We start from the raw sequence: 20,561 nt of genomic DNA, 5'->3' as shown, positions 1-20,561 counted from the left end.
GTCCACAAGCAGAGCCCTCAAAGGTGCGGGTGAATGGGGTCTAGAGGGGCTAACGGGTTAGCAGCGGTCACGGGCGGCTTTGTAGAGGTCTGGTTTAGCACGCTCCCGCCGCCCAGGCCACGCCCCCCACCGGCACCGGCACCGGCACTGGCACCGACTCTGTCCCCGCGTCCAGAGCCGAGAGCCAGCAGCCTTCTTCCTGCCTGAGACGCTCAGTTACAGCAACAGAAGCCATCTGAGGCCACCCAGGGAACTGACCCCGGGGCACGGGGGCCCCGACACACAGTGAGGGCAAAGGCAGAGCCCCTGGACCCACCGGGCGTGGGGGGCGGGTCGTAGCCACGAGAGGACGGCACTGAATGGGACTGACTGGTGGGCTTGGGGCCTCAAGCGAGGCCAGGCAGGCTGCTCAGGGACCCCCGCTGCCCCCACCCAGTGCCGCTCCTCACCTTTGCTGCCTGCTTCCATCTCTCAACCAGGGCGAGGGTCACAGGAACAGAGCCCTCCTCCCCCTGCAGGCCCCTGGAGGGCCCACCCTTGTTTTCTTCCTCTTCTGCCCCGTCCTCCTCGCCACTCGCTTCCTGCAGTCAGAGGGCCAGGCTGGGGCAGGGCAGAGACACAGGCGCCCCCACCCCAGCCTGGGTCTGCCTGGGCCTCACCTCCAGCCTGTCGGGCAGGGAGTGGGACGGCTCCACCTCGTCCTCGCTGTCCGAGTCGCTGAAGTCCAGCAGGCTCCGGTCGTTTTCCTGTAGAAACTTGTAGAACTCGGGGTCTCTGCTCTCCAGGCGAGACAGCTGCTCCTTGTGCTCGGAGGCCCGGCCTCTCCCCCTCCTGAGAGGGTGGCGGTCAGTGGGTCCAGGGGAGACCCCCCAGCAGGGGCAGGGTGGGGCTCCTCGTCCCCCACACCGCCAGCCTCCCCGGAGCCTACACCTGCCCCTGGAGCAAGCACGCAGACAGTGCCCCAGGAAGTCAGTTTTCAGGGCGCAGACTCAGGGTCCCGGGCACTGCTTCAACACGGTCACCCCAAGCCCAACGCACAAACACCAAATGCCGCCCCAGGCAGGCTGTGCTGGCCTCGGACGGGAGCAACTCCTCCCTCGCAGGGTTCAGCCCACCACACCCCCTGCACCCCGTTCTCAGCGTCCCACCTCCCATGAGCTCCGGGATAGGGGCCTGGCCCCAGGTCCAGGCTCCTCCCACAGCGGCTCGCCTCCACTCTGCCATCCCCACCATCTGCCCTCATCCCACCTCCAGCTTCTCCTCCCACAGCCACGCGGGGTTGGGGGGCGACGCGCGGGGGGGGGGGGCCGGCACTGGGGACGTCAGCGTCCCACGCCTGCTCCCTGCTGACGGCCCAAGTGCTTGGACCCCGGCACCGCATGGGAGACCCAGATGGAGCTCCGGCCTCCTGGATCAGGATCGGCCCAGACAAGCCTGCTGCAGCCATTTGGGGAGTGAACCAGCAGATGGAAAATCTCTCCCTCCCTCCCTTTCTTGCCCCAGCGCTCAGATAAGCGGCAGAAAGCAAGCAAGCAGAGAAAAGCAGCAGGAGCAGGACGCCCGACGCTGCCTCCACCGCCCGCTGTCTTCCCTCTCGTGGCTGCCGCTTCTCCCTCCCACCGGCCAGCCGCCACCACCTGCCTGAGACGCAGACCCCTGCCCGTCGCAGAAAAGGCCTGCCGTGGAGGGAGGCCGGGGGGTCGGGACCCCGGGCGGGGCGGAGCGGGCAGGGGTCGGGACCCCGAGACGGGGCAGCAGCCCTGGGGCGGAGCGAACGGGGATCGGGACCCCAGGACGGAGCAGCGTCCTCGGAGCGGAGCGGGCCGGGAGTCGGGACCCGGCGCGGGGCGGAGCGGACCGAGGGTCGGGACCCGGCGCGGGGCAGCGGCCTCGGGGCGGAGCTGGCCGGGAGTCGGGACCCCGGACGGGGCGGAGCGGACCGAGGGTCGGGACCCGGCGCGGGGCGGAGCGGACCGAGGGTCGGGACCCCGGACGGGGCGGAGCGGACCGAGGGTCGGGACCCCGGACGGGGCGGAGCGGACCGAGGGTCGGGACCCGGCGCGGGGCGGAGCGGACCGAGGGTCGGGACCCGGCGCGGGGCAGCGGCCTCGGGGCGGAGCGGGCCGGGGCGAAGGGGGCTCTGCGCGCACGCCCTCACCTGACGGTGTTACCGCCGGGTGCACCCAGGCTCCGGGCAGCTCCGCGCGCCTCCCGCATCTCGGCTTCCAGCGCAGCCTCGGGCTCCGACTCGGACTCGGACTCCGACTCCGCATCGAAGCCGGAAGCCAGGAACTCGTCCACCGTCAGCTCTGCCAACCGCCTGCGGGCGACGCTGCGGTCACAGCTCGCCCCCAGCCGGGCTCGCCCCATCCCTACCGTGCCAGCACCGCCAAGGGGAGGAAGCTGCGCTCCCTTGCGCGGGAGGCGAATCCCCTCACCTCTTACGACTCCGCGATGCGGCCATGACACCGGCCCGCCGCGTGCGCCCGACTTCCGGCCCCAGAAGGCCGTGCGCCGGACGCACGTCCTCCGGACGGCCCCGCCCCGGCCCCGCCCTCTCCCCGCCCCTAGGGGCGGCTCTGTGGTTCTCGGTCCACGACACCGGCGGCCCTCGAGCGGGAGGGCGCGTTCGTGCCGCGCGCCTGGGGCCGGACTCCGACGGCCGCTCGCGGTTGCTTGTCCTCCTCCGTGGGGCGCGGCGCCCTGCGAAGGACGACGGCGGAGATCCCCATGCAAAGAGCGCAAACACATCAATAGCAAACGAGGGACGGGCGTGGACGAGCGCAGCGCGGGGCACCGGCGCAAAGCGCCTTGCGCCCTCGGGGTCCCCGACGGCCAAGCCCCCGCGGCGACTCTCTGGGCGCCCCGCCCACGCAAGCGCAGAGCGCGGGGCTGCGCGCGGGCGTCCCCCCCGCCTCCCTGTCGGTGCGGGCTGCGCCGGGGCCGTGACGCGGAAGCAGAGAGGCTGGGAAGCGGCCCAGACAGAACCCCGCTCGGGCGCGCCCCCGAGCCTGCGGAGCGGGTGGGCTCGCGGGCAGGCAGGCAAGCGGGGACCCTCGGCTCCCCCGCAGGGGCGCCCAAGCGGGGCTGCAGCCCGGGGCGCTTCCAGGAGGAGGCGGCGATCCCGCGTCCCTTCCCCGGGTCCCTGACGCCGCCGGGAACGCCGCGGCGGGGCGGGCGGCGCCGAGAAACAGCGGCTGCGGGCGCTCAGGCGGCGGCGGCGGCGGCGGGCGACGCGGGGCCGGCAGCCCTCCGGCCGGCGGTGCCTCTCAGCGCGCGTCCTCCGCGGTCCGGCGGCCGAATCCATGCAGCCGCGCAGCGAGCGCCCGGCCGGCAGGACGCAGAGTCCGGAGCACGGCAGCCCAGGGCCCGCGCCCGAGGCGCCGCCGCCCCCGCCGCCCCCGCCGCCGGCGTGAGTAGGGGTCGCGGCCGCGGGAGCGAGGGTGGCGGGCTGCAGGGACTCGCGGCGACCTTGAGCCGGGGCGCCGGGGGCCCCCCGCGCGCGGCGCTGACCCGGCCCTGCCCGCCCGCAGCCCTGAGGCGGAGCGCGCGCGGCCCCGGCAGCCCCGGCCCGCCGCCCCCATGGAGGGCCACAGCGTCGCGCACAACTCCAAGCGCCACTACCACGACGCCTTCGTCGCCATGAGCCGCATGCGGCAGCGCGGGCTGCTGTGCGACGTGGTGCTGCGCGTGGCGGCCACAGAGATCCGCGCGCACAAGGTGGTGCTGGCCTCGTGCAGCCCCTACTTCCACGCCATGTTCACGAGCAAGTACCGCAGGGGCGGCGCGGGCTCCCAGGGCTGTGCGGGACCCGCAGGGCTTCGGGGGGTGTGCGGGCTCCTGCGGGGAACGTGCGGGGCTCCCGCGCGCCCTTGACCCGCCATCCCCACAGACGAGATGAGCGAGAGCCGCCAGACGCACGTGACGCTGCACGACATCGACCCGCAGGCGCTGGACCAGCTGGTGCAGTTCGCCTACACGGCCGAGATCGTGGTGGGCGAGGGCAACGTGCAGGTGAGGGCGTCGGGCCGCGACCCCCGCGGCCGCCGCCGCCCCGGGCCTCCCCAGCTCCTCTCCTTGCCCCGCAGACGCTGCTGCCGGCCGCCAGCCTTCTGCAGCTCAACGGCGTGCGGGACGCCTGCTGCAAGTTCCTGCTGAGCCAGCTGGACCCCTCCAACTGCCTGGGCATCCGGGGCTTCGCGGATGCGCACGCCTGCGGCGAGCTGCTGCGCGCGGCCCACAGCTACGTGCTGCAGCACTTCGCCGACGTGGCCAAGACGGAGGAGTTCATGCTGCTGCCCCTGAAACAGGTGCGGGGCCCGGTCCTGCGTCCAGTGTCTGCCGGGGCCTCCGTGCGGGGCCGCTCCTGCCCCTGAACCCCCGCCCCTCCAGGCCTCCCTGGGCCGAGGAAACGCTTGGCAGCCTGAGGTCTGGGCGCCCCCAGGTGCTGGAGCTGGTCTCCAGCGACAGCCTGAACGTGCCCTCGGAGGAGGACGTGTACCGCGCTGTGCTGAGCTGGGTGAAGCACGACGTGGACGCGAGGCGGCAGCACGTGCCCCGGGTGAGGCTCCCACGGTGGCCCAGCCGCGTGTCCGGGCCCTAGGTGGGGAGCGCCCTGCTCCTGTCCCGAGAGTCCGTGGCGGGGCGGGTGTCAGCCCTGCAGCCAGCTCTGCCCAGGGTCCTGTCTGACCCTGGTGCCCCCACCCCCACCCCGCTCCCCAGCTGATGAAGTGTGTGCGGCTGCCCCTGCTGAGCCGAGACTTCCTGCTGGGCCACGTGGACGCTGAGAGCCTGGTGAGGCACCACCCCGACTGCAAGGACCTGATCATCGAGGCCCTCAAGTTCCACCTGCTGCCCGAGCAGAGGGGTGTCCTGGGCACCAGCCGGACACGGCCCCGGCGCTGTGAGGGCGCTGGGCCTGTGCTCTTTGCTGTGGGTACGCCGCCCCTGCCCATGTCCACCCAGGGGCCCCAAGCATGCACCGCACCCCGCCTCCCCCCGCGCTCTTCGCTGCACTGGAGCCGCATCACCACCCCTTCCCCAGGAGGCGGAAGCCTGTTTGCCATCCACGGGGACTGTGAGGCCTACGACACTCGCACTGACCGCTGGCACGTGGTAGCCTCCATGTCCACGCGCCGGGCCCGGGTGGGAGTGGCTGCCGTTGGGAACCGGCTGTACGCCGTGGGCGGGTGAGCACAGGGCCAGCCTCGGGTCAGGGCTCTGCACCTGCCCGCCTGGCCTTGACCGGTACCCGGCCCCTCCCCAGCTATGACGGGACCTCAGACCTGGCCACTGTGGAGTCGTACGACCCCGTGACCAACACGTGGCAACCCGAAGTGTCCATGGGCACGAGGCGGAGCTGCCTGGGCGTGGCCACCCTGCACGGGCTCCTGTATGCAGCAGGTGGCTATGACGGGGCCTCCTGCCTCAACAGGTAGTAGCTGGGGTGGGGGTGGGGGCCCTTGGCTTTCAGGCTGCCAAGGTGAGGCTGCCTCTGCCCAGGGGAACAAGGAGGGATTCCCGAGGCCTCTTGGGCCTGGACACTTTCCCGAGGCCTTTTCCACCACCTAGGGGCTGAGCACAGGTGCACACCCGGCCAGATCTAGTGGCTGTGCCCCCCGGTGGTTTCCATCTGTTAGCTCAGGTGGAAAGCTGGGAGCCGTGCAGAGGGAGAGCAGGTCCCAGGTGGGCCCGCCGGCTCTGCCGAGGGTCAGCGGTGCTCTGGCGCCCACAGTGCCGAGCGCTACGACCCCCTGACCGGAACGTGGACGTCCATTGCTGCCATGAGCACCCGGAGGCGCTACGTGCGTGTGGCCACTCTTGGTGGGTGACAGGGTCCCTGTGTGCTGTGCCTACCCCCTGCCCCCCAGGCTCCCACACCCAGCAGGAGCACCAAGGTCCATTGGCTTCCTGCAGATGGGAACCTGTATGCCGTGGGCGGTTACGACAGCTCGTCACACCTGGCCACCGTGGAGAAGTATGAGCCCCAGGTGCATAGCGCACCCCCGATACAGCTGCCCCGCCCATGTCCCCCAGCGGTTCCCTCCCCTGTCTCACAGAGACGCCAGGGAGGGGCAGGCTGCCCAGGGAGAGTCTGCCTCCAGCAGGTGCTGTGCCCGCCCCAGGTGAACGCCTGGACCCCCGTGGCCTCCATGCTGAGCAGGCGCAGCTCGGCGGGCGTGGCTGTGCTGGAGGGAGCCCTGTACGTGGCGGGGGGCAACGACGGCACCAGCTGCCTCAACTCGGTAGAGAGGTACAGCCCCAAGGCCGCAGCCTGGGAGAGCGTGGCGCCCATGAGCATCCGCAGGTGGGTCTGCGGGCCAGGGTCGGTGGTCAGGGCTCACCCTGCGCTGCCCCGGGGCTAACCCCCGCCACCCCCAGGAGCACGCACGACCTGGTGGCCATGGACGGCTGGCTGTACGCCGTAGGGGGCAACGACGGCAGCTCCAGCCTCAACTCCATCGAGAAGTACAACCCCCGGGCCAACAAGTGGGTGGCCGCGTCCTGCATGTTCACCCGGCGCAGCAGTGTGGGCGTGGCCGTGCTGGAGCTGCTCAACTTCCCGCCCCCGTCCTCACCCACGCTGTCTGTGTCCTCCACCAGCCTCTGAGCCCCGGCGCCCCGCACGGAGGCCTCCCACGTGCCTTACGCCCCCTCTCCCGGCCCCCCGCGCCGTCTGTCAGTGTCTCGGTGTTCATCTCTGTGTGTGCCGTTTATTTATTGGTTATTTATTGGTTTATTATTTATTTGCGGATGAGCCGTTTGTTTACTTTTAAAGCGTCGCCGTCCTTTGGGTCTGGGGACCGAACCACCCTGGGTGACCTCCTGAGAGCCTATGCTGGGGGGAGGGCCAACCCTGGCCTGCTCTGCACACCGCCTGCTCCTGGCCTCGGGGTGCCGTCCCCATGTCCTGGGTCTCGTGCCAGGCTGGGCACACAGATCCTACACAGCAATACAGCCGATGTGGACAATAAACGTGTTTCTGGGGCTCCATGGGCTTGCGGCTGAGTGTCCATCCCTGGCCCCCTCTGTCCCCATGTCCTGCTCTGTGGGTGGGGTGCAGTGGGCTGTGAGGCCCCAGTGGCTGGCTGCCCACGCCCAGGCCTGGGTGCAGCTGCCTGCGCAGAGTGGGCCCCGGCTCACCCTTACATCCTGGGCACCTTTGGGATATGGATTGCAGCCTGGGGTTGGGGGCGGGGGGACAGGTCCTGGTTTCCCCTCCCCTCCCTGCTGCTAGCACACCCTAACCCTATCTCCCCTCAGCAGTGACTCAGACCACCTGGGGTTTATGTGGAAACAGAATGTTGGGGGGCGGAGCTGGAGGCTGAGATGAGGCCTCGCCTCTCTGGGGAGGTGGCCCCTGGCCTCACACCTGAGGCTGGCTGCGGGAGCCAAGTCCCTCCCAGAAGGGCTCCTCCCAGCCTGGCTCTCAGGTAGGGGTAGGACCGCCCAGAGCCCCGCCCCCTGGGCAGGGTGGGGGCTGGAGGCTCAGGACAGGGACCCAAACTCGGCGCCCTGCTCAGCCTTGGCTGGTCACTGCCACCCATGGGGAACAGCCAGTGCGTCCCCCAGGCCCCCAGGAGGCTCCGGGCGTCCTTCTCCAGGAAGCCGTCACTCAAGGGAAGCAGGTGAGAGGCGGGGCTGGGGCCCCCTGGGTCTGTGCCCAGCTGGCCGGGCTCTGAGCCCCTGGGCTTGTCCACAGGGAGGACGGCCGCAGGCAGCTGGCCAGCCTGCTTGGCGCCGGGGACAGCGCAGCCGACAGGATCTTCCACTACCTCCCTGGGCCGGTGAGCACCCCTCTGTTGCCATGTCCCCGCGTGTGGGCGACTGTGTACTGTGCGGTGCCTGGCTGGGGTCGGCCTTGGAGGGGGGCTGTGGCCCAGATCACAGTGGGAGGGAGAGGCAGCCCCGCCCTGGGGAGCTCCTGTCCCGAAAGTCGGGAGAGCGAAACTGAGGCGGGGCTGACTCAGAGATGAGCACCCCGCAGGGGCGGGCTGTGGGCGGGGCCTCCCTGCCACTGTACCAGGGTCTGGACTGCAGGCAGCTCGGGCTGGCCAGTGCCTGTACAGGGCCTCACGTACTGCAGGCGGCTGTCCACAGACCTGGTGGAGGGCACTGAAGCCCCCGTGGGACCAAGGGCTCCTCAGCAGAAACCCCATCCCCAGGTGGTGGTGGACTCAAGGAGGAACCAGGGACACGCCCACCGGGTGGGCAGGTTCCACCTGGTGCCTGGTTTCCCTGGCCCCCTCCCACTGCCCCTCGTGGCTGGGGAGCTTCTGCTGGCCGTGCCAGCCCTGGGTAGGGTCACCCCCTGGGCCGCATCTCAGACCCCAAGTCCATCTGTCCAGACCCACATTACATGGTCACCCCTGAGGGGCTCCCATAGTGTGCGGTCCCTACTGACCCTACCTTGCCAGGTCACAGCAGCTGGAGAGGGGCCTGGACCCGGGACGGGGGCCGCCCGGGGTGAGGGGATGAGCTCTAGGTAGTTACAGAGTGTTTTCTCCTGGCTGAGCCTCGGCTCCTGTGGTCAGCTCTGTGCCAGGCTTCGTCCCCTGTGCGGCGGGGACAGCTGTGTGGCCCTGCCCACGGATGTCCTGTTTTTCATGGGTGCTATCCTGGCATGAGCCCCCACTCGGCATGGGTGCAGGAGGCCCCACCCACAGGCAGGGAGGCTGGGGAAGCTGTGTCTGTCCGGCTGTCCGCATTCCTGGGCTTGTCCAAGAGGCAGCTTAGTTTGACCAGAGCACAGCTGCTGAGCAGGTAGCCCTTGCCTACACCCAGGGGCACGTGACCCCTGGCAGCGAGCCCCTCGGCCTCCGCAGCCCCAGCCGGGGCACAGGCCCTGGGGAGTGCCCAGTGGAGGGCTGTGTGAGCACCACCCTCCTGCCCGCCACTGGACACGTGGGCCTTGGCACCCCGCACATCCCAGCCCTGTCCCAGGTCCTAGGGTCACAGCAGCCAGGAAGACGGGCAGAGTGCCCAGTTGCCATGGCGTCTGGTTGTCACGGTGCTCCCATTGCCATGGCCAGACCGACGATGAGACACAGGAAGTCAGAGTGTGGCTGCCACGGAGGGGACAGTGGGAGAGGGGCTTACTGGGGTCTGCAGAAGCGGAGAGGGGCCCAGGTGGGGAGCTAGGGCTGAGTGGGCCTGTGCCTGCGTGGGGAGGCAGTGGGGAGGGGCACAGCTCCAGGAGAAGCCCTCCGACCACTGCCAGGATCCTGGCCTTTGCTGAGACCTGGGGTGCCCCATGGGGAGCTGGAGCAGCGGCACAGGCCGGCAGGGGCTGACCGGGTGGCACCCTTACTGCTGCGCCAGAGGCTTGACCAGGGCTGTGCCAGGAGTCGTGGCATCTCTGTGTTATCTGTGGGACTCTCCATGTGTGTTGTGTACTTACCCTGCACTGTGCTGCGTGAAAGGTGGTGGATAGGGTCTGCACCTGCACGTGTGTCCCTGTGCAGTGTGTGTATTCCCTGTGCAGGTGTGTCCATGTGCACCTGCACGTGTGTCCCTGTGCAGGGTGCATCCTTGTGCACATGTGCATGTGTGTCCCTGTGCAGGGTGCATCCTTGTGCACATGTGCATGTGTGTCCCTGGGCACATGTATATGTGTGTCCTCATGTACATGTGCATCTTTGTACATATATGCACGTGTGTCCCTGTGCACACATGCCCTTGTGCACATGGGGTGTGTCCATGTGTGCATCTCTGTGCATTGTGTCCTTGCGCGTGTGTGTCCCTGTGCAATGTGCATGTGTATCTTTGTGTATGTGTGTCCTTGTGCAGGTATGTGTCCATGTACACGTGTGCACGTGTGTCCCTAGACACGTGTGTCCCTGGGCACTTGTGCACGTGTGTCCTTGTGCATGTACATGTCCGTGTGTAACGTGCATGTGTGCATGCGTGTTTCTGTGCACATTATTGAGCTGCAGGTTAGTGTCTGTGGCCATGTGTCCCCCTGCTGGGCTGCTGGCTCTGGTCAGGCCGCATCCCTGAGCTCTGCCCCCTCAGGACACCCTGGACCCGGAGGACCAGGAAGAGAACCTGGAGCCACCCTTCCTGAGCGTGTACAAGAAGGCCAGGCGGAGGGTGCCCGTGAGGGCCCTGGGCAAGGTCGTGCACTACGCAAAGGTCCAGCTGCGGTCCCAGCACAGCCAGGTGGGGGCCGGGCTGGGGGGCCGCGCCCTGGGGCCCAGATGCCTTGAGGCCGGGCCCTTCCTCAGACCTGCAGCACTGCTCCCCCCAGGACACCAGCGACTGCTACCTGGAGCTGTTCCCTGCCCACCTCTACTTCCAGGCCCACGGTTCTGAAGGACTCACATTCCAGGTGAGGGGAGCACCGGGGGAGGGGGCCGTGGCCTCTGGGAGCCCCTGCAGCCCCTCCTCCCTGTGCCCTGGCAGGGGCTGCTGCCGCTGACCGAGCTGAGTGTCTGCCCACTCGAGGGGTCCAGAGAGCACGCGTTCCAGATCACAGGTGCGGGGTGGGGTCTGGCCAGGGTCCCGGGTCTTTCCTGCAGGTGTCTGGGGGCTCCAGGCTCAGCCCACCCAGCCTGCTCTGCCCCCTTCCCCAGGCCCCCTGCCTGCCCCGCTCCTGGTGCTCTGCCCTGGCGAGGCTGAGCTGAGCCGCTGGCTGTTCCACCTGGAGAAGCAGATGGCCCTCGCCAGGGGGCTGCCCCGCTGCCATTCCGCGCCACCTCAGGTCAGTGCCAGGAAACCCTGCACCTGTTCCCCACCCCCACCCCTGCCTGGCCTGCCCTAGACCTCCCTCTCCCCAGAGCCCCCCTGGGGACGAGCCCCCCTGGACACTGCACCAACATCTGACCCGACTGCGGACAGCGCCAGGGCCGGGACCAGCAGGTGCCCCCATCTGTGCCTCCAGGGTCAAGCTGCAGCATCTGCCCTCACAGGTGCACAGCAGGGGACGGGGGGGTCCAGGTGGGGGCGCCAAAGCCCTCAGCCCTCACAGGTGGACAGGAGGGGATGGGAGGGTCCAGGTAGGCGGGCCCCCTCAGCCCTCACAGGTGGGCAGGAGGGGACAGGAGGGTGTGGGTGTGGGGTCCAAGCCCCACTCAGGGCCCAGAATCCTCTCTGATCCCCCTGCAGGAGCAATGGGACCGGCTCCTGGTCCTGTACCCAGCGTCCCTGGCCATCTTCTCGGAGGAACCAGACGGGTTTAGCTTTAAGGTAGGCCCCTCCCACCCGTGGTGGAGCCACCCAGGGAGGCGCCCGGTGTGTGGGGGTGGGAGGGGGCAGCAACTCAGGAGGAACCTGTATTTCGGGGCCTGTTGGGACAGAGCACACGGGCCCTGCCCACCAGGCCCCACTGCCCTGGTCAGTAAGTCTGGTCTTGGTTCCGGTGGGGAGAGAGGATCCTGATCTGAGTGACCCATCTCACTCTGGAGGGTGCCCAGCCAGCGGTCTGTCGTGCTGGGACGGGTGCAGGGGTGGGGCTCACTCCAGGTGCCTTTGAGTGATGTCTTCCAGGCGCCTGAGGGGCGTGTGTGTGTGTATGCGTGTGTGTGTGCGCGTGTCCTCTGGGGCCAAAGCCTGTTGGCGGTCTGCACTCACACCCAGGGGCTGCCGTACCACGGCCCCATGGGGTGGTGAGGCCCCACCAGGAGGCTGGGTGGGAGGGGGCAGCCTGGCCTCCTTCAGCCTCCATGCCAGGCTGAGTGCCCAGCCCGGCTCCAGATGGCAGGATGGAGGCCCTGCCCTTAGTCACTGCCCCCCAGGGAGAGCTCCCCCTGAGCGCCATCCATATCAACCTGGAGGAGAAGGAGAAACAGATCCGCTCCTTCCTGATCGAAGGTGGGTGCTTATCTGGACCCTGCCCCTCCTGGCGGGGCCACGGGCGGGAGGCCAGAGCCTGCTGGGGCCCCGGCTCTGCTGAGCGGGCCCTGTGTGGTACACCCGCCCTGCCAGGCTCTGGCCTCATGTGTCCATGCAGGCCACCTCATCAACACCATCCGTGTGGCGTGTGCCAGCTACGAGGATTACAGCCACTGGCTGCTCTGCCTCCGGGCAGTCTCCCGCCGGGATGGGGCCCCCCTGCTGTCTGGCCCTGAGGATGTCCTGGGGTCCCTGGGGCCTGCGCAGGTGAGAAGTCAACAGGGACCCTGCAGCCAGGTCCTGGACAGTGGTAAAAGCCAGAGGCAGAGGGCGGAACCAGACATAGGTAAGGTGGGGAGAGGGGTCGAGGCAGCTGGCTCCACGCCCTCCTGCCCGGGTCACGGGGTGGCCCAGATTCACGCTCCTGATCCTCCACGAGCCCCCTACCTTCACCAGCCACACTCTGCCCCCAAGGGCTTGGTGCTGTCCAGCCTGAGTGAGGACTCCAGGGGGTCAGGAATCCATGAGGCATGGAGGGGCCTGGGTCCTCCCCCATCTGGACTGGATTCCTCGGAGGGGGGAGCTTGAACTGGAGGGTGCTCTAGACATCCTCAGGGACTTGTGTGGGGAGGGTCCCACGGAACTTTGGGGAAATTTCTCAGTCTCCCCAGGACCAGGCCAACCCTGAGTGCACCAGCATCGGCTGGCGGAGAGCAGAGCTGAGACGTGCGGGCAGCAGCCGGTTACCCAGGGGGAAGGCCTGGGTGGAAGGGCCGGGCCCAGCCGCACCACGGCACCTGCACCTGGACCTGAGCAAGGTGGGCCCAGCGTGCAGTCCTACCCGGCTCCCTTGCACTCCGCCTGCTGGCCACTGTCTCTCAGACTGAGGCTGTCTTTCCCGTAGGTGAGCAGGCTGGGCCTGGAGGGAGAGCCCCCAGTGGAGGCACCACACTCCCCACTCTATGCCGACCCCTACACACCCCCTGCCACTTCCCACCGCAAGATCATGGATGTCCGCAGCCTTAATGAGGTCAGTCCTGTGCCGGCCGTGCCCACAGCCTGAGACGGGGGAGGATGTGGGGAGCGCAAGGGTTGGAGCCTGGGCTGGACGCTGCACGTCACCCTGGGCTCTGCTGGGAGGCCGAGCAGGTCAGAGTCCACGCTCCAGTCACCCGCGCTCTCCTGGCAGTTCCTCAGTGCCGCGCGGAGTTCGCCGGGACGTGAGCCCTCCAGCCCCTTCCCCGCAGTGCCCGTGTCTGTGCCTGTCTCTGGCCCTGGCTCTGGGCTCCCCAGCTCCCGTATGCCCTCTAAGAAGGGGGTCCTGCAGCCCCGAGTCCCTCAGAGGCATCAAGGCTCCACCAAGGACCGAGGGCCACGGCCTCCAGGGTCCCCTCAGCTCGTGAGTTGCAGCCCCAGCCTGGCGAGAGGAGGCCCCGGTCCCTGGGTGCTGGGGTGGAGCCATGGGGGCCTCCTGGGGCTCTGAGCAGCAGGAGAGGGGCACGTGGAGGAGGGGCCGCAGAGAGGCTGAGGGATGGGCAGGGAATTGCCAAGCGCCCAGCCCTGCCGGGGCCTCAGACTTGTGGTTTGGGTTCCCAGGATTCTTCTGCCAGGGAAGACCCGCCCAGCCCCCCACCGCCTCTCCCAGGTGAGTGAGGGTCCCACCCCGCTGAGGGTGGGCTCCAGGTGTTGCTACCCAAAGGCTGACTCATCTCTGCCCTGTCCACCAGATGGCGGGCCTGAGGGCACCAGCTACGACAGCGTCTGGGACCAGGCCCCGTCTCCCTCCCACCAGAAGTGGCCCCGGCTCAGAAGGCCTGAAGCAGAGGGTGGGCTCACCCAGTGGATCTGAGGCCCTCTGCAGGGGCACTGCCCACTGTTCCCAGTTCCCGGCCAGCCCCAGCCAGGGACATCTGCAGCTACTCCGCCCCTTCCACCTGCACCGATCCTGAGTCAGGCTCTGGCCCCTGAGTTCTGAAGGCTCTGCCGGGCTCTGTGGGGGAGAGGGGGCATGTCCTGGACACTGTGACTGACCAGGACTCGGGGGAGGCCCTGGACTCCCTCAGCTCTGCCCCCTACGCCCAGGCTCACCTGGAGCTGGGGGGCAGTGAGGGTGAGAAGCAAGGTGGGGAAGCCCAGAGGCCTCGGGGTGGGGCTGGCAGGGTCAGGGCCGGGGTTTGTGAGGTTAAAGGGCATGAGGGTGACGAGTGGGTGTGGTGTGACCTGAGGCACGAGGGGGGCTGGGCCCAGTGTTTCCCAGGCGGGGGCTGGGGGGCTGGGGGGAGATACTGATACCATAAACCAGGAAGAAAGAGATTTATTGGTGCTCTGTTCCCTTCCAGCAGCCAGGGGTCCCTCACTGCCCTGGGCCAGGCCCCACTCAGCCCCTGCTCTACCACCACGGCCCTCACCCACCTTCCCAACCCGCCTCCGACTCACCTAGACCCTCAGCCCCAGCAAGCTGCCCCGAGGGGCCCCTGGGGCCGTCCCAGGGATCCTTCCCCCATCCAATACCATCTTTTCTGCTCGCTCTCTCTGGCTGCAGCCCAGGGTCCCTGGGGATTCTGGGATGGGAGAGGCCTCAGAGGCCCCGGCCAGCCCAGCCCAGTGTGTGCAGGCAGAGTCCCTGGAACGCACCCATAGGCAGCTTCGAAGACACGGGCGTCCCAGCCCTGCCAGGACCCCGGGGGCCTTGCTGCTCTGCACCTCTGCCTGCCATCTGCAGGATGCCCAGCTAAAGTTTCTTTCAGATCAGTAACTGCAGGGACTCCCCAGCATGGCGTGTCTGGAACTCAGGTCTAACCGGACACCCGAGTTTCTGCTTGCTCATCTGGCCCCCCTGCTCCACCCCTCAGTGCCCAACTTCCAAACTGCCTCCCTTCCAGGTGTGAGGAGCAACCATGGCCTTGACCCCTGGCTGCACCCTTAGGTGGGATCTAAGGCCACTGGCCCCTCCTGGGGTCAGAGGGCAAGGACGAGGACAGCACCTTGTCCGGGCACCTGTGGTCGTCTTGTCCCCGTCTTCCTGGGATAGGGCTGGCTTCTAGGAGCTGGGGCTGCGGCCAGGGCTGGGGCTGCGGCTGCGGCTGTGCCTGGGGCTGGAGCTGGGGCTGGGGCTGGGGCTGGGGCTGGAACGCCCCTGCCCCACCTGCCGACGGAAGTAGCGGATGGCGGAGATGGTGCCGATGTTGGCCAGCAGGACTGCAAGAGGAGCACAGGTTCTGAGGGCCAGCTCTGGCCAGGGTCGGGGAAGGTCAGCCGCGCAGAGGCAATGGGCCAGCAAAGGCGGAGGTGAGGCCAGGGGAACCACGCCCCCCACTGCGTACCCGTCCGGCTCACAGGCACAGCGCCCTCTACCCCCCGCCCTCAAACCTGTTTTCCAGGCGTCTGGGGTTTGTAGATCTGAGGTCCTCACAGCCCACGTGGCAAAGGCCACAAACACTAGGCACATGTCTTTTTGGCTGAAGGTGAACGAGGTCAGGGGACCCCGGAGCTCCCCTAGGAGAGAGAAGCAACTTTCCAGATCAGCCGCTCTGCCCCGGACACGCCTGCCCCGCACTGCTCCCCAAGACACGTCTGCAGGGGACATGCTGTCCTGAGGCACGTGTGTCCTGGACACACTTCTGAGTCACGTCTCCTCCAGGATGGGTCATCCCTGAGACGCCGGGTGGTGACTCAGCAGTTTGGGGGAGTTGCCCTGGGTGCTGTTCCTGGCCTGTGGTCGTCTCGGAGGGGCTGAGATGTCCTCTCCTGGAGCCTGAGCCTGAGGCTGCTAGAGGCCGGGGCAGCAGGCCGTATAGACCAACCCCCGAGCAGCCACAGTGCCGGCCCTGGGCTCCCGCCTGTGTCCAGCAAGCAGCAGCAGCTGGTCCTTCCTTCCCGACCTGGCTCCAAGGCCCTCCCACTGGCGGAAGACCCAGGGACTTGCTCTGGCCCTCCCCAGTGGCCTCCTGGCTGAGCTCCCTGGACAGGGTGTTCCCGGGATCTGGACGGGGCTGTGGGGCCCCAGCAACACGCACCTGCCTGCCGGACCACCAGGCTGAGCTGCTCCGCTGCTCCAGGGCTGGGCTTTGGTGGGGGCCCAGGCCTCAGTTCCCAGGGGGCCAGCCTGGGGGGCTCCAAAGTGTGCAGCTGAAGTGGGCTAGATGGCCCCAGCACACCCCCACATCTGTCCTCTCCAAAGAAGTGTTCATAGGCCTCGGGGATGGACATGGGCACAGGGCTTCCGGGGGGCGGGGCCGGCACAGGCTCGGCCTTCGGGGCCGGGGCTGCCGGGGAGCCCTGCTGGGACTTCGGCCTCTGGCTGCCGCAGTCCCGGAAGAAGAACTCACACATGTCTGGCCACTGGGCCTCGGCCAGAGCCTGGCTGCCCACTGCCTCCCCCTCTGTATCTTCATCCCCCTCTTCGATGGTGTCGCAGAAGAAGAACTCGTAGGCTTCCGGGAGAGTCACCGCAAAACCCATCCCAGGCCCCGAGCCTCCCGGGGAGGAGGGGGCAGGGGGCGGCAGGTGCTTGAGGATCCGAGGCTGTGGGGGGTGGGTCCCAATGGCCGCAGCGTCCCAGGTCCCCAGCCCCCGGCGGCCCCCAGCCATGGTCCTGGCGACTGGCGAGCGTGGGCTCAAGACCCCTCCAGACCCTGGCTCCCCAGGGCTGGGCGTGGCCACGGAGAACCGCACCTTCTTCCTCCTGGGACCTGGAGCAGGACCCAGGGAGGGCCCCCCCGAGTGCTGTGCAGGAGCCTCTGCCGAGGGCGCCCCTGTGGCCTGCTCCCTGACAGCACCCCCTGTCTGCAGCCCGGCCTGGGGAGAGGGGGCTGGGGATGGTGCTGCAGCGTTTGCCCTGGGAGCAGCTGCAGAAACACCCACGTACGACTCCACCTCGGAAACGGAGTGAGGTGGAGCGGTTGGTAACGCTGCCACCGAGGCAGGTGTAGGTAAATCCTCTGGCTTGACCACAAGGCAAGCTGTGGGCAGATCCATATCCAGTTTAGACTCGGAGGCAGGTGTAGACCCAGCCACATCGGGTTGAGTCTTGGATGCAGGTGTAGACCCAGCCACATCAGGTTGAGACTTGGATGCGGGTGTAGATCCAGCCATGCCAGGTTGAGGCTCAGAGGCAGGTGTAGACCCAGCCACGTCAGGTTGAGGCTCAGAGGCGGGTGTAGACCCAGCCACACCAGGTTGAGGCTCAGAGACGGGTGTAGACCCAGCCACACCAGGTTGAGGCTCAGAGGCGGGTGTAGACCCAGCCATGTCAGGTTGAGTCTTGGATGCGGGTGTAGACCCAGCCACATCAGGTTGAGTCTTGGATGCGGGTGTAGACCCAACCATGTCAGGTTGAGGCTCAGAGGTGGGTATAGACCCAGCCACATTGAATTCAGTCTTGGATGTGGGTGTAGACCCAGCCACGTCATGTTGAGGCTCAGAGGCGGGTGCAGACCCAGCCATGTTGGGTTGAGGCTCAGAGGCGGGTGTAGACAGAGTGACATCTGGCTTCGGCATTGCAATGTCTGCGTGGACCTCCTTGACAGGTGTGGATGATGGACACAGCTCAGTCCTGACGGGGGCCCTGAATGGGCCTGCAGGGCCCTCCAGCACACAGTCTGGTGCCGGCAGCATCAAGTCCGGCTCTCGCCGCGTGCTTAGCTCAGGAGCTCCTCTGGAGTCTGTCTGCAGCCGGTCCTGCCCGGCTCCTGCTGTCAACGCTGCTGTCCCCGCCCTGAGTCCCTTCCCCTTGGGCCCAGTCAGGCCAAGGCCTTCATCCAGGCTGGCTTCAGTGGGCAGCAGGGGGCCCAGCTGGGCAGGACCTGGGCCCAGGGCTCCCACCCGCCCACCCCCCTTGGCACCCATGGTGCGCCTCTTCTTTCGGCCAGGGCTCCGGGGTGGGGGTCCAGGGCTGTCTGGGGGTCTCTGCAGGGTAGTGCTGCATCCAGTCGGTTCCGGACTCCTTGGGGGCTCGCCAGGGGGGCCGGGGACCGGGCCCTGCAAAAGCCTCTGCATCTCGTGTCCCAACGCTGGCCCCAGCAGGGATGAGCGCTGTCCGGGAGCAGTGGCGCCGGAGCCGAGGGGCGGCCAAGCTCTTGACCGTGCGGACGTGCCGAGTGTCTGCTGACCGGGCCCTGGAGCCAGGGCAGGCTCGCACAGAGACCTGCTGACCAGCCGCCGACTTGCCACGTCGTCTTCCTCCTCACAGCCCTGCCAACAGCTCCCCACTGGAGCCAACTGCCCAGAGAGGAGGGGCAGGGGCCCCGGGGGACTGCTGCCACTGCTGTCCCCTTGGTCAATGTCACTGGACAAGGGCTCGTCTCCAGAGGCCAGGCTGGCCTGCAGAAGGCCACATTCATCGGCAGTGGCTGAGAACTCAGCCCAGTCCTGGTCACTCAGCTGGACGCTGTACTGGAAGTTCTCCATGTCACATCAGCAGAGGTGTGCCAGGGGCGGCAGCCCCTGGGGCCGGAAGGGGGCTGAGGCCGCCCCGCCTGCCCCTGGGGGCTCCATCCCCCACCTGAAAGGAAGCAGAGCTGAGTCCCCAGGCTCGCCTGCTGGCTTCCGCCCAACTCTTTCCCTATTCCCAGCGACAGTGGCCTGCTGCCCGCCCCTGAGGTCAGGGGTCGCTCACGAACAGAGCACGGTCAGAAGAGGACTTTCATTCCCAGCTTTTGCTGCCAGAGGTATGTTCCCCGCCTCCCTCCCTCCATGTCCCCCTGGACCTTACAGGACAGGGCCAGTCTCAGGGACTGCCACCGGAGGCCGGTTCCCTTGCATGGGCTCCCCAGGTGTGCCCCAGAACAGCTAGCCACGGGGAGGGGTACAGTGTCCAGCAGGTGACCAGCCCTCCGTGACCTTGCAGCAGCCTTGGCAGGGACAAGCTGACCAGATGGCCCCTGTGCCAGGCTCCCTCTGAGCTCACTGAGGTTACGCTCGGTCTGGCAGGAACCAGCGCCGGGGTCGGCGGGAAAGGCCCGTGCCAGAGACCATGGAGCAAGGAATGACCCTGCAACCTGGGCCAGGCCTGCCCAGCTGTGCACTGCCCCTTTCTTGCCCCTGTCCATGAGTTGGGCCCCCTGCAGGGGCTGCCTTTTGGCTTTTGGTCACCCACCACTGCCCAGGAGGTCGGAGGTCACTCGAGACAGTCCAGGGGATTCCGGAGGCCCCTGGCCCCTCAGAGGCCTAGGGGAGGGGCTTTCCATTCCAGGGTGCCCTGGGAAGAAACGCGCAGCTGATGGTGTCCTACCTGGGTGGGCGGCCGGCTGGTGCAGTAGAGCCGGGTGTCTGAGACGTCCCAGGGCGGCATGGTGCTGGGCTCCACCCCTATAGCCAAAAATACCTCGTCCTTGTGGCCACGTGGGCCACGTGCCAGAGCCAGGGTGCAGGCCACAAATAGATGGCATTTGTGGGGCCTCCGGCTGAGTGAGGGACGTCCTCCCGGCACAGGGCCAGTCTAAGGTCAGCGCAGACATCTGTCAGAGGACACTGGGCAGGCACTGGCAGCCTCCTGTGCCCTGGGGTCACTCCAGGCCTCCCCACCTGCACCCAACCCCAGCCTCTGGAACTTCTCTGTCCTGCTGACCTGGGCCTCGGGCGGGGTGGGGGAGGGGAGGGAGCCTTTCTCCCTGGAAACTGGGGGTCTAGGCACGAGGCCCCCTCAAGCCCCTCTGTCCACCTGCTGATGGGGTCTGGAGCTTCCTCCTCGCAGAAGCTCCGCGCAGGATCGCAAATCAGTTCAGGGCAGGGCTGGGTCCCAAGCGGCAGAGTGGGCCCCTGCCCCCACCCCCACCCCCAGCACCCTGGCCTGGGGCTCACAGGCCCAAGCAGGGCCCAAGCTCAGGGCAAGAGGCCAGCACAGGGGTGTGGGGGATGGGGTGGCAGCAGGCAGTGAGCACCCAACAAGGGGTTGGAAGGGTGCTTTGCTGAGGAGGGGCCAGGAGGGGGAGGCCGTGGGGCAGAGGCTTACAGCTGCCACGGCATGACCCACCCCAAGGTCAAGTCCACCCCACAGCTGCCCACAAGCAGCCAGCTTGGCTTGGCCTGGAAGCCACACAAACAGGATGGAACCCATGAGGCCGTGCATATCTGTGCCCCTCACTCCTGCCTCACTGCCGGGGCTGCCCTGCTGTGGGTGCTGTGGCCTTCTCATTCCACCACAGATGCCCTCCAGTGGACACTACGTGGACACCCTCCAGTGGGCACTACGTGGACACCCTGTAGTGGACATTATGTGGATGCCCTCTGGTGGACGCCCTCCTGTGGACGCTACGTAGATGCCCTTCAGCGGACACTCTGTGGTGGACACTATGTGACACCCTGCAGTGGACGCCCTGCAGTGGGCTCTACCTGGCTGCACTGTTTTCCATGGACGAGGATGGAGTTGCTCCTCTCTGCAGCTGTGTCTGCAGCGGTGCTGGGGTGCTGGGTGAGCCTTGCTGCTGCCTGGGGTTTTCCCAGGGGTGAGATCTGATCAGAGGCCCTGGGCTTGAGACCGGCTTTGGCTCTGGACTCCCCTGCTAATGCAGACCCGAGGAGGCAGCACCAATGGCTCAAGGAATGGGTCTTTGCGCCCACATGGGAGTCCTGGACCGAGTTCCTGGGTTCTGGCTGCAATCCTGGCCCAACCCTCACCATTGTGGGCATCTGGGGAGTGAACCCGTGAATGAGAGCTCACACGCTCTTTCCCTGCCTCTCAAAGAAAAAAAAAAAAAAAAGCCAAAAAAGTCCCTGAGGCCAGGCTGTGA

At 67.6% G+C, this 20,561-nt stretch overlaps 4 protein-coding genes across 30 annotated transcripts in view; 2 read left to right on the top strand and 2 right to left on the bottom strand.

Moving 5' to 3' along the window:
• The window catches only part of NOC2L (NOC2 like nucleolar associated transcriptional repressor), a 70,483-nt gene extending 67,176 nt beyond the window's left edge, over positions 1 to 3,307 (bottom strand). For 2 of the 3 annotated variants that reach the window (XM_089301605.1, XM_051839499.2), the window contains exons 1-4: positions 2,439 to 3,307; positions 2,159 to 2,320; positions 660 to 831; positions 450 to 581 (exon numbers count right to left, since the gene is read on the bottom strand). In XM_089301605.1, coding sequence (XP_089157731.1) covers positions 450 to 581; positions 660 to 831; positions 2,159 to 2,320; positions 2,439 to 3,307 — 1,335 coding nt within the window. The remainder of the gene's footprint in view (positions 1 to 449; positions 582 to 659; positions 832 to 2,158; positions 2,321 to 2,438) is intronic. The other variant, XM_089301606.1, reaches the window with a different exon arrangement.
• Positions 3,278 to 7,345, top strand: KLHL17 (kelch like family member 17). Of its 20 annotated transcripts, XM_051839501.3 has the most exons (12): positions 3,278 to 3,412; positions 3,534 to 3,766; positions 3,893 to 4,014; positions 4,089 to 4,310; positions 4,445 to 4,561; positions 4,723 to 4,936; positions 5,045 to 5,189; positions 5,267 to 5,434; positions 5,735 to 5,823; positions 5,917 to 5,990; positions 6,126 to 6,307; positions 6,382 to 6,993. In XM_051839501.3, exons 1-12 carry the CDS (start codon positions 3,306 to 3,308, stop codon positions 6,608 to 6,610), a joined length of 1,902 nt encoding a protein of 633 aa, XP_051695461.1. In that variant the 5' UTR covers positions 3,278 to 3,305; the 3' UTR covers positions 6,611 to 6,993. The 20 variants fall into 20 exon arrangements, 13 of the variants coding, with proteins under 13 accessions (XP_051695461.1, XP_051695460.2, XP_089157739.1 ...); XR_016211356.1 differs by having other exon boundaries at positions 3,534 to 3,770; positions 3,893 to 4,310; positions 5,267 to 5,403; positions 5,917 to 5,977; XR_016211355.1 differs by having other exon boundaries at positions 3,534 to 3,770; positions 3,893 to 4,310; positions 5,267 to 5,403.
• A 55-nt stretch (positions 7,346 to 7,400) lies between these two features.
• PLEKHN1 (pleckstrin homology domain containing N1) lies at positions 7,401 to 14,145 on the top strand. 5 transcript variants are annotated; one of them, XM_051839502.3, is made up of 15 exons: positions 7,401 to 7,628; positions 7,703 to 7,787; positions 10,015 to 10,161; positions 10,250 to 10,330; positions 10,405 to 10,477; positions 10,575 to 10,702; positions 10,779 to 10,910; positions 11,107 to 11,187; positions 11,736 to 11,811; positions 11,951 to 12,099; positions 12,495 to 12,650; positions 12,737 to 12,862; positions 13,022 to 13,231; positions 13,429 to 13,477; positions 13,560 to 14,145. In XM_051839502.3, the coding sequence occupies exons 1-15, from the start codon at positions 7,546 to 7,548 to the stop codon at positions 13,679 to 13,681; spliced, it is 1,698 nt and encodes a 565-aa protein (XP_051695462.1). In that variant the 5' UTR covers positions 7,401 to 7,545; the 3' UTR covers positions 13,682 to 14,145. The 5 variants fall into 5 exon arrangements, 4 of the variants coding, with proteins under 4 accessions (XP_051695462.1, XP_089157747.1, XP_069935544.1 ...); XM_089301621.1 differs by having other exon boundaries at positions 10,381 to 10,477; XM_070079443.2 differs by lacking the exon at positions 13,022 to 13,231 and having other exon boundaries at positions 10,381 to 10,477.
• PERM1 (PPARGC1 and ESRR induced regulator, muscle 1) lies at positions 14,129 to 19,163 on the bottom strand. Of its 2 annotated transcripts, none has more exons than XM_002724255.6 (4): positions 19,064 to 19,163; positions 15,849 to 18,334; positions 15,202 to 15,327; positions 14,129 to 15,030 (listed from the first exon to the last, which is right to left on the bottom strand). In XM_002724255.6, exons 2-4 carry the CDS (start codon positions 18,238 to 18,240, stop codon positions 14,873 to 14,875), a joined length of 2,676 nt encoding a protein of 891 aa, XP_002724301.5. In that variant the 5' UTR covers positions 18,241 to 18,334; positions 19,064 to 19,163; the 3' UTR covers positions 14,129 to 14,872. The 2 variants fall into 2 exon arrangements, with proteins under 2 accessions (XP_002724301.5, XP_089157733.1); XM_089301607.1 differs by lacking the exon at positions 19,064 to 19,163 and adding an exon at positions 18,929 to 19,044.
• Positions 19,164 to 20,561: the final 1,398 nt, after the last annotated feature.

The sequence above is a fragment of the Oryctolagus cuniculus genome, chromosome 7, assembly GCF_051225735.1.
Source record: "Oryctolagus cuniculus isolate XC-2025 breed Fujian yellow rabbit chromosome 7, ASM5122573v1, whole genome shotgun sequence".
NCBI classification, from domain to species: Eukaryota; Metazoa; Chordata; class Mammalia; order Lagomorpha; family Leporidae; genus Oryctolagus; species Oryctolagus cuniculus.
Note: the sequence above shows the minus strand (reverse complement) of the source record. Positions and strands in the feature narration are given on the sequence as shown.